The following is a 10,000-nucleotide window of genomic DNA, read 5'->3' as shown; positions in this document are numbered from 1 at the left end:
GATTCAAGTTTGAAGATGCCAAAGAGGCGTTTGAGACCACAAAGGTTGGAAAGGACAAGAATGGGAAGGGTGTGATCAAGTGTATCATCGATGGACCGGAGTAAAAAAACAATAATGGGGAATTTCATAGGGGTTAAAGGGGTTATAGTTAGGGGTTTCTTGTAGGGCATAAACTAGAGAAAAGGCTTACACAAATAGTCAGCTGGTTACATGAATGTGTTTATAGATGGTCGACAGTTTGAAAATGTACCGCTCGGGTCCTGTTTACTTTCCAATGGTGCAATGTAGAGGATACAGTTATAAATCGCTCTCCATTATTATTATATATATATATCGCCTTTTGCTGTTATCATCATCATCCTCCTCATCTCCTGAATAAGCGTGCGACTCGATTCTAAACAGCTGCATATTATATTTCAAATTTCACACATCTATAGTATACCTAAATAGTCGATCCAGTCACCCAACTAACAGCGGCCCTCATAATTTTTTCCACAAGATCAATCTCCTCTTTGTTACGGGGAGCGTACACCATGACCTATCGAGCTCAGTCAGCATTAATGCAAATACTGCCCGGGACCGAAGAAGACCGACTCACCCATTGTGGAGGACCCAGTTCGTGTACTGGGAATCGTTCCGCCCAAGACTTTTCGATCAACTTCTTTGCATCACGAGGAGACAAATGGACATGCAAAGAGTTGTCTGCAGGGTGCACATGGGCGATCTCATAGGCAACTTGCTTGGCCTTGGGGTTGAGTGTGGGGAGATCTTCTTTGGCGTAGATGGCGTCGCCGGTGCCGCCTTCGGTCTTGGAAGGTGAGAGATTTAAGATGTCAGGATGCTCGGATTTCAGCTTTGAAGCGAGATGATGGAGAACCTATGCGAGGTGTTAGAGGATAGAAAGGCAGAAAAGGAGGGGGAGTACTTCCCTCTTTGGATCTGGCATCGATGGCTTCTGGTTTTTGTCTGTGGGGAAGGGTCCTGTATTCCCTATAAGTAATAGTCTCTACAGAAATCTATTTATATCCCTTGAGGCCCAGTTGGAGGCCCAGTTGGAGGCCCAGTTGGAGGTCCAGCTGGACCTTCTTATCTGAAACAATCTTGCTTTCCTTTATTACGTAACTCCCTCCTATGATCTCTTATTTCTTCTACTTCATGCAGGCTCGTGAAACATAGTTACAAAACCATTTTTACATTTTTTAGTAGCATACTTATAACTATACAGGGGTGGGCCAGGAGGATTCTTTGCATTTTCACTGCCACTGATCGTACTTAAGGGAGGTTTGTGAGGAAATAACAGGGGTAAAACGGGTAGTAGATTGTTGTGGGGTAGAGTCTGCAGAGCCCTTGAGGGAAACGGTTCGCTGATGGCAGCGTCCCAGCCGGGATCCGTGAGAACATGCTGGGACGTAATCTGTCCAGAATAAAGGTTGTCCATCCTTGCAGTTGATATAGGGATAATCTCCATCTTGAGCATCTCTACAGCCCTGGTGATAAATGAGACCTGATAGTAGGTTGAGCGGCCCATAGTATTGGTATAATCGATAAATATAGCCTCCTTGTCTTTGTTTCGGTCATTATTGGATGGCAAGGGATAGTAAGAGGAGGGAGATGAAGGCAGTTGACTTTGCCACTTGGCGAAATCTACAGAAAGAAAATTAAACATTTAGGCCACAAATTGATGTAATATACTCACACTGTTTCCGATCCTGCTCCTCGACGACCTTGAGCAATGGATCCAAACTCCTCTCTTTCTCTCCCAAACCATCTTCCCACCCACCACTATTTTCCGTACCAACTTGGTCCTTGTTTTGACCACTTTGGCCAGAGCCACCTTGAATTTGGCCCTTAGTTTGGCTATTTTGACCAGAGCCACCCCGTCTCACCCGCTTTCCACCACCGCTCCTTGGACCTTTTCCATTATCACTGTCTCTGCCTTGATTTGAACCGCCACCGGATCCATCCCTACGTTGAAATGTTCTATCTTGAGCTACTTCCTCTTTACCCGCTCTCCTCTTCTTGAGTGTGGGACGAGCTTGGCAAGCAAACTCTTCAACATCGCGAAGGAATTCGGTTGTGAAGGCAGACGGATCGGCCTCTGTGCCATGGTCAAAAGCGCCTTCATAGCGGGGTTGGAGAGCTGATTCGATAGTATGCGAAAGGATACTGTCACAAACACGAGACAAAGTGCGCTCGAGAAGTTCACATTTCTGGTAATCGATGGCAAAACTGTCCGTGGAAGGTGATGGAATGATGAGATTGTGCGGAAAGAGGTCGAGATTGACTTGGTTAAAAAAGTCGGCAGCAACCATAGGGTCGCTATTGCCAAGAGGACGACTGGTTTCAACTGCGAAAGTCCTACCTCCAGGACGATTAGAAAGTGTCCAGACTCTGGCAAATCTGGTACCACAGACTGCTAAAGCCCGGAGCAAGCGGAACATCTGATACCCCGCATCCAAATGCATGAGACATTGCCCTAAGCAAACTTTACTCCAACTGTCGGCTGTGGATGGATTGGAGGGAAGGCCATTCCTAAAAAGTTCGTAGATCTTGAATTCGGCGGCGAGCCAGATGGATTGCGACCTAATTGCTTTCTTTTGTGAATGTGTTGATTTGGATTCCGAACCCTCCGCTTCGGCTTTCGGATGTACATAAGAGAAAACTATCGCAATACCGGGAATTCGGATACCGGCCGTAAGCGAACTTGGTCGACTACGAAAGGGGCCTTTAGATGATAGGATAATTAAGTCAGCACAAAAACGATGCCGCAAAATTCTGGAAGAACATAAGACTACTCACTCTCCTCGGCTGCTAGAAAAGGTATGTCAGAGACGGCCGGCTTCAAAAGATTCTGGACCTACCGCTGTTTGTTCTGGCCTTGGAGGGCCTCAACTGATTTATTACTTCACTTGCGTCCGTTTCCGAAAATGGCATTGACATATCGTGGCTCGTCAAATAGCCCATGTCCTGCGACTGAAGGTCGATATCCGCATAACGACGGCCAGGTCCGCCTACCCAACGATAATCGATGGAGAACAAACGGAGCATCCGTGTTCTATATTCGTCCTCTCTGGTTGAATCATATAGCAAGGAGTCGAGAAGTTTCTCGTAAGACTCTTCTTTCTCCTCGATGTCCATGTGCATATGCCTGCGTTCAAGGAGGTCCCCGATACGCTGAGCCCGATGTTCGGGAGCAGGAGGGGGTGGACGTTCGGTGGTTTGCGGCTCACGAGGCATATTGATGGCCGGGCGGTGAGTCAAGGTCCAGTAAGGAGGGCGTCCCCGGTAGAGCACGAGAGCAAGCGGATAAAGGGCGGAGAGCTTTGACGCAAGAGGCAAAACAAAGGTTGAAGAGAGTCGTTGGGTGACGAATCGCGGAAGTAAAGTAATAAGTTGGCCGCGTTATTAATTATGCTATTCCATACTCCGCCCGTCGTTTCTCGATCGTTCCCAATCTCTCAACGGCTTTCACCGCCCTCATCCATCCAAAAGTAAGAGCGGAGATCCCCGATCTCGGTGTTCCCACGGTAGTTACTCACCGGGAGGAGGTCTCCGTCGCGTATATTGTTTTGTCTTCGCGTTCCGTGCAATGTTTTCAATAGAACAACAAAATATCACACCTGCATCTCTTAATCCACGCAACGCAGGATATTGACCTTGAGGACAGCTTGTATTGGCCTCGTTGGAGAGCTTTCCTGTCTTCTCTCTTCTATCCTGTACGCTTATTTCTTCGGTACGGCTTCCTAGTCCGCTCCCCTTGTTGGGAAGCATACAGCCTCCAGCATGTCGTTAGAAAACAGGCTACTATCTCCTCCTCTGTCACGCTCCGAAACCCCTGCTCTGGGCACTGTCGGGACAGCACTCGACAATGCAACGGCTTCTTTGCCGCTTCCAAATCAAAACTTCCCTGGTGAAGGTCTTGCCGGGCCGGGCCCGTCCACTACGGAAAACCATACGAAAAAGGTCATTAGAGAAGATGTGGAAAGACGGCAGTATGCCAGAATGGGTACTATAATGCCTGGCACAGGTGATGGATTAGGTATCGGTGAAGAATGTTTTTCTTGGACTGATATTCCTAATGTGAAAAGTAAGCGCGTTCCTTTCCAGAGGATCAGTTGCTAATTGCGGCCTAGACTTCCGATACCATCCTTGCGCCCTCTCGCCGACTCCCTCCCCCCATCCTGTTTTTCCCTTCTATCGGACAATTCCTTATCCTCCGCCGATCCCACCGGTCCATCTCTCCCTTCTTGATCGCTCTTCATACCTTCGCATATCACCCTCACTATTGACAATCTACAATGACCGCGGATTCCGTTCTTGTCGAACCAATGTATCTGTTCGCGAAGGCACATGGTATTATGAGGTTCACATAGATCGTGGAGACGGCGTGCAAGGCGCCCGGCGTGGAACAGGTGGGGAAGGTGGAAACCCGCACGTCAGATTAGGTTGGGGAAGGCGAGAAGCGAATCTCGATACGCCGGTGGGATGTGATGCGTATTCTTACGCTATCCGCGACGTGGGAGGCGAGAAAGTACATATATCTCGGCCCAAACCGTACGCCAATAAAGGTTTCAAAACCGGGGATGTAGTGGGATGCCTCATCACCCTTCCTCGTCGCCCGTCATTGGAGGACAAGCCGACTTCCGATCCTGCGCGTATCAAGCGACAACGCCGTGCGTTCAACTACAAGAGCCAAGCCTATTTTGAGAGTGCAGAATACACACCTAGCAAGGAAATGGACGCCCTCATAGATCGGGACGGTAAACTCGCTGCTGCAGCTAAAGTAGAATCCCAAGCGCAAGAGGCCAATGGTGGGGATATGCTCAAAAAACAAATGGGTGCTACCACCAAAAACACGAAAAAGGGCAAGAAACGGCCTGAGAAGGCACCTGAACCTATTACTCGCAAACTCGAAAAGCTTTCATCCTCTAGCATATCTTTCTTCATCAACGGCGAGTCGTTTGGCGAGGCATTCACGGATCTCTATGACTTCACGCCACTGCCATCACTGTATCCTCCGGTGGGCGGGCATGGGAAAAAACATCATACAGGAGACGAGGTTCTTCATGATGACGGTACCTTGGGATACTACCCCATGGTCTCATGTTTTGGTCGCGCCAAAGCGACTTGCAATTTTGGTCCGGACTTTGCTCATCCTTTACCAGAAGGAGCCCGGCCGATGTGCGAGCGATATGCCGAGTTTAAGGAAGAAGAACGGTTACAAGACGAAAAAGATGAGGTTGAAGATGCGGAGCGGTTACGCCAGATTTTAGAAGCTGAGAAGAAGATGCTGAGCAAGGTGAAGCCTCGGAATCAGAAAGCAAACTCCGCTACGGCTAGCGGGGAGAATACACCGAAACGGAAGAAGGGACCAGCGCCGAAGAGGAAGAGAGAGGGAAGGGATGGGACGGAGATGAGTACGCCGGGATTGGAGAGTGTAAGGGGATTGACGGCGACGCCTGCACCGGAGATTCCCATGTTGGAGACTGGGATAGAGTGGAGAGAAGGGACGAGGGAGAGGTCGATGTCTGTCGCGGCGAGTCTTGGCGACCAAGGATGGGGCACAGTAAAGGAAGAGATAAGTGACGAGAGGGAAGAGAAGAAGATAAAAAAAGATGAAGAGGTTGAGATGATGCAGGAGAATGGAGAAAATGATGAGGATGGAGAGTTTGAAGGCATCAACTGGTAGTCGCATTCATCATTTATGCATTAGCCCATGTTTTGCATACAAAATACACTCTACTTCTTCTTCACAACCAAGCTAAGCATATCTCCTTCATCCAAATTCACACTTGCCAACGTGCTAGAGTTACTCATTGGCTTATTACCATAATCCAACCTCATTCTACTAATCGGCACATCCGTATCAAGGATTCTCCTAATCTTCTCTCGGATCGTGGAAAACAATGTGCTAACAGGCAGATCAGGTACAGTGATGATTGATCCATCCAACCTCCATTCAGGCTTTTCAGGCATGGAAGGGAGCTGGACAGCGATGGAGATGGGTTCGGGGTGGAGAGATTGCCAGTCAATTTCAGTGTAAAGCTGACCGTAAGGTAGTTTTTCGATCTTGGGGCGCTTGAACACTGGTCGATCGCCAGCACCTTCATCCTCTCCTCGCGGGTGGACTTGGCCAGCCACAGGTGAGGTTGCGGAACCAAGATAAGGAGTGTTTCCACCCATGGCTGCCAAACGTGAAGGGTGGATACTGGGCGCAGATCCAGGAGGGGGAGGGGGTGTACCGCCAAAGGAGGGATCATATGGAGTTGAGATGTATTCTTTGGTAGTAGGTCCAGTAGGTGCGGCAGAGATGGTAGCGCCAGCGTAGGCTGTACCGCCTCCGGGCGTGGACAGACCGGCAGCGAGAGGGGTAGGGACGTGCGCTTGTTGGGTTATGCCAGGACCAATCTGGGGTCCAGGAGCATTGGAAGGTTGGTCTGTGAGACCGGCACGGTTGTGCAACTTTTTGATCTGCTCGTCGAGGCTGAATTGAGACTGGAATGTCTCCGCCGTCTTGGCTGCAGAAGCAGTGTGACCATCCCACACAATCTTTTCCCTCTCTCTCCTCTTCTGTCTCTCTTCTTCCTCTCGTCTCTTTCGCTCAGCCTCATCCACGTCGTCACCAAAGATGTCTGTACGAGCGGAAGCAAGGTTTTTGAGGGAGGAGACGATATCAGCACCCTGTTGGAGTTGTTGAGCTTGGGCCCGTCGGAGTTCAAGCTGTTTCTTTTGTTCTTTCCATTTGGGATCAAGTAGCTCGATACGCATGTGTTCAGTGAGCTCGTTTTCAGGGATTGATTGACCACAATTGGGACAAATGGCAGTAGCGACAGCGTTTGTACGTTGAATGCCTACACAGGGTTAGAAACACACGGCACACGGAGCCTGGCAGAAACTCACCTCTTGGCACATAATCCTTCTTGATCTTCATACCTCTCTGCTCCATAGCTGCCCTTTGTACTTCTCTGGCCCTGGCCTGTTCCTGCTCCGCTTTGATCCTCTGTAATCTGGCTTCTTCCTCTTCTTCGTCCTCCTCCATCTCCATCTCTTCCACTGGTGGAGCTGCCTCACCCGTTGGGCCGGCACCAGTCTCTTCCATGACCATGGCAGCCATTCGTTTTTCGGCCATGCTCATGGATTTCAGTTTTTCGACAGATGTTGGAGGAGGCAATTCGAGTTGCTCGTCGTTCTGAGTAAACTCGATTGTTTCGACGGTGACGAAATCTTGCCAATCAATCGTGGCAAAAGCCTTCGCCTCTTCCTCTTCCTCCCTGGCTCTTTCGTTCTCCCTCTTTCTTCTTGTCTTCTCCCACTCGGCCCTGTTTCGTGCCTCGTCAAGAGTATGCCATTTCCAGTCAGGGTCGTTCGCTTCTTTCATGATGCCGTCAATGAGCCCAGGTGGGGGCTGCATAATCTTTTGATAAGACTCAACCATGCGGTTGTAATAGCCATAGAGAGAGTGGGTAGGGCGCAGGAAATCGAATTGGTAGTTACGCCCTTCCTTGACGGAAAGAGAAGAGAGGAAGGAACGGCCCCGACGAGCATGGAAGAGGGCTGTAAGTCGAAGGATATCGCTGGCACAGATTTAGCTTCGGCCCAGTCAATCCACAAATATACTCACAGGTCCATAGCAGTCACACCCGGAAGGTCGACCTTGAAATCCCAGGGTCTCGGCTCGGTCGCTTTGGGCCCCTCATCCTTTTTCTCCTCCCTCTTCTCTTCTTGAGGTTTAACAATCCCCTTTGCCGCATCCTCCGCATCCTCTTGAGACTTGACGATCATATACCTGTAGTATTGATGGTATGGGTCGGCATCGTTTAAGAATGCAAACTTGGGATCTGTCTTTTGATGTTCACGGATTTTCTCTTCAAGAAGAAGAGGAGTGGGAGATTTGGAGATATGGATTGCGGTCTTGTCGACGATGTCTATACATTGTCAGGACCGGGTCCTAGCAGAGAACACTAAATCACTCACTTCTGATCTCTTTCGGAGGATAGATGATGCCAATCTTCAGCTTGTCGCTCGCCTTAGGCGGCACCCATTCTTCCTCGACATCCCCATTCTCCTGAACTGCCTGGCCGTTTGCCACCCCTGCTACACCATTGGGATTCCTGAGCTCATCTTCACCCGCGTACGTATTGACGGGCTTTGGGAGGTTGAGAGCGGACATGGCTTTAGTTTTGTATGGATATGAAGAATCGAAGGATGGATTTGGCTGGCGGAAAGAGAACATGGAATGGCTAAAGGGGGGAGTGAATAGATCAGAAGATTATGTAATATTTCCATAGGCGACTGTTTTGTTTTCGTCCAACTCGCTCAACAAACAATAACACCTATAAACATCTGGGATTTCTCGCCAGAGAACATGTCCAAGGCAGCCAGCCAACCAGCTAACAGCTCTCCCAGGAGACCATCAGGTGGTAAACAGCCTCCAGGTCTCATGGGTGACCCGAAGGAAATACCAAAGCATAATCCACAACGATCTCAGGCGTACGCACATCAGCAGCAACGTGCAGCCATGTCCATGCCGCCTCCTCAAGGAAAGCCTGTGTATAGCCATCCCAAGGCTGTACATCAGCCACAGAGAGCTTATCCGGCTTCCATATCCCGCTCTCAGCCAGGTGCACCGCAGCAACAGTCGCCATATTTGAGGGAAACCTCCCGTACAAACATGCTGCCTCCCAGACAGACCAGTACGACTATGTCTCATAAGAAAGAGACTTGGAAGAATCAAGAAGAGGACAGATTAGAAGAGCAGTTTGATCATCTTCTTGTAGGTTGTTGACTTGCGTGGAAAAAATAGTATTACTGACGAGCTATGTTAGGATTCGCTCCAAGTGCCGGAGACTGTTCGTCTAAAGTTCTCGACGGTTTCTCCAGCTATTAAATCCTCTATTCTCTCTTCTACTCTTACTTCCAATCCTACTATTCTATCTTCACTTGGTTTACCTCTCCCCACATCACCCCTTCAATCACCCAAGACAAAGAAGAAGCTTTCCACACCACTTTTAAGAAAATCCAAAAGTTCTGGTGAGCTCAAAGGTGATCGTAGCACAACTGTCAATGTAGGCGGGGAAGGATTTGTCATTGTTGCTAGTCCAAGGGCCGGTGAGGGCGGGGTCATGTCACCTCCTCTCCCGCCTGGCGACATGAGGGGACAGAGTCTTGATCTTGGTAGACCATCGCAATCCCCAAGGCCTAATTCCCGCCTATTCGGCCACAGTCCTTCTCCTTCACTTGGTAATAAGACTTCTGCCAAGGGTCTGGGAATTGCGATGGGGGAGCAACCAGAGGCATTCATCGGTTGGCTTTCAGCTTATAAAGGTACCGATTTACGAATGGAGGTGGCGAGGTGTAAGAAATTGAGGATGTTGCTCAGGCAAGAATCAACGGATTGGGTGGGGGCGTTTGTGGAGATGGGTGGGTATAGTTTGGTACTAGATAAACTGCAAGATTTACTGGACATTGAGTGGAGGTGAGTATTTGTTTATGTTGGTATCAAATAGCGCTGAAGCTGGCGGCAAACAGGGAGGAACAACATGATGATCAGATGCTTTATGAGCTCTTGAGATGCATAAAAGCCCTTTCAACTTCCGAGGTAAGGCTTTTTTTTACAACCCCCTAGCTTCTTCCTAACAAAGGACAGATTGGAAAAGCCGCCCTTCGCAAATTATATCCTCGGCCGTTCCCCGCACTTTCTGTCCTTCTTTTTTCCGAAAAGAAACCAGGCGATCTTGCTAGCCGTCAGCTCATTGTCGAACTCTGGCTTTTCCTCTTCGACCTTTTCACTCCAGTTCCTCAAACCCCTAACAAAAGACCAACCTCGATTAGGTTTGACGAGAAGGCCAACCCTTCACCGAGAGATGTGACGGCATTTATGAGGAGTCTGCTTGTGCCCGATTTGCCTGATCCGACAAAGGATCAACATGAGTTTGTTACGCAAGCTCATCGACCAAGGGTGTTCAAGGCGTGGGTGGGTGAACTCAGCGATATCTGTCGA

At 49.2% G+C, this 10,000-nt stretch overlaps 5 protein-coding genes; 3 read left to right on the top strand and 2 right to left on the bottom strand.

The window, feature by feature from the left end:
• CNAG_00115 (chlorophyll synthesis pathway protein BchC) overlaps positions 1-293 on the top strand; it is a 1,647-nt gene extending 1,354 nt beyond the window's left edge. Inside the window, exon 5 of the mRNA XM_012191150.1 lies at positions 1-293. This exon is cut by the window's left edge and continues 179 nt beyond it. Within this exon, the coding sequence (XP_012046540.1) occupies positions 1-104 (104 nt within the window). The 3' untranslated portion in view covers positions 105-293.
• Positions 294-442: 149 nt separating this feature from the next.
• On the bottom strand, positions 443-3,327 carry CNAG_07312 (hypothetical protein; the record flags this gene model as incomplete). Its single annotated transcript, XM_012190789.1, has 7 exons — positions 2,862-3,327; positions 2,800-2,811; positions 1,697-2,725; positions 1,273-1,644; positions 926-981; positions 599-877; positions 443-538 (listed from the first exon to the last, which is right to left on the bottom strand). Exons 1-7 carry the CDS (start codon positions 3,235-3,237, stop codon positions 443-445), a joined length of 2,220 nt encoding a protein of 739 aa, XP_012046179.1. The 5' UTR covers positions 3,238-3,327.
• Positions 3,328-3,608: 281 nt separating this feature from the next.
• CNAG_07311 (compass component bre2) lies at positions 3,609-5,737 on the top strand. Its single transcript, XM_012191628.1, has 2 exons — positions 3,609-4,087; positions 4,134-5,737. The coding sequence occupies exons 1-2, from the start codon at positions 3,784-3,786 to the stop codon at positions 5,687-5,689; spliced, it is 1,860 nt and encodes a 619-aa protein (XP_012047018.1). The 5' UTR covers positions 3,609-3,783; the 3' UTR covers positions 5,690-5,737.
• CNAG_00111 (splicing factor 3A subunit 1) lies at positions 5,680-8,191 on the bottom strand. XM_012191149.1 has 4 exons: positions 7,975-8,191; positions 7,622-7,925; positions 6,901-7,574; positions 5,680-6,851 (listed from the first exon to the last, which is right to left on the bottom strand). The coding sequence occupies exons 1-4, from the start codon at positions 8,168-8,170 to the stop codon at positions 5,740-5,742; spliced, it is 2,286 nt and encodes a 761-aa protein (XP_012046539.1). The 5' UTR covers positions 8,171-8,191; the 3' UTR covers positions 5,680-5,739.
• A 152-nt stretch (positions 8,192-8,343) lies between these two features.
• CNAG_00110 (hypothetical protein) overlaps positions 8,344-10,000 on the top strand; it is a 2,426-nt gene continuing 769 nt past the window's right edge. Inside the window, exons 1-4 of the mRNA XM_012191148.1 lie at positions 8,344-8,773; positions 8,826-9,475; positions 9,529-9,598; positions 9,647-10,000. The exon at positions 9,647-10,000 is cut by the window's right edge and continues 11 nt beyond it. Of these exons, the coding sequence (XP_012046538.1) occupies positions 8,366-8,773; positions 8,826-9,475; positions 9,529-9,598; positions 9,647-10,000 (1,482 nt within the window). The 5' untranslated portion in view covers positions 8,344-8,365. The remainder of the gene's footprint in view (positions 8,774-8,825; positions 9,476-9,528; positions 9,599-9,646) is intronic.

The sequence above is a fragment of the Cryptococcus neoformans genome, chromosome 1 (assembly GCF_000149245.1).
Source record: "Cryptococcus neoformans var. grubii H99 chromosome 1, complete sequence".
NCBI lineage: Eukaryota > Fungi > Basidiomycota > Tremellomycetes > Tremellales > Cryptococcaceae > Cryptococcus > Cryptococcus neoformans.
This window is presented reverse-complemented; position numbering and strand designations above follow the sequence as displayed.

Coding starts and splice junctions, on each gene's coding strand:
- CNAG_07311 (XM_012191628.1), top strand. CDS start 3,784: ATGTCGTTAGAAAACAGGCTACTATCTCCTCCTCTGTCACGCTCCGAA. Junction 4,088..4,133: donor TGATATTCCTAATGTGAAAA/GTAAGCGCGTTC, acceptor ATTGCGGCCTAG/ACTTCCGATACCATCCTTGC.
- CNAG_00111 (XM_012191149.1), bottom strand. CDS start 8,170: ATGTCCGCTCTCAACCTCCCAAAGCCCGTCAATACGTACGCGGGTGAA. Junction 7,926..7,974: donor TCCTCCGAAAGAGATCAGAA/GTGAGTGATTTA, acceptor GACAATGTATAG/ACATCGTCGACAAGACCGCA. Junction 7,575..7,621: donor GGTGTGACTGCTATGGACCT/GTGAGTATATTT, acceptor AATCTGTGCCAG/CGATATCCTTCGACTTACAG.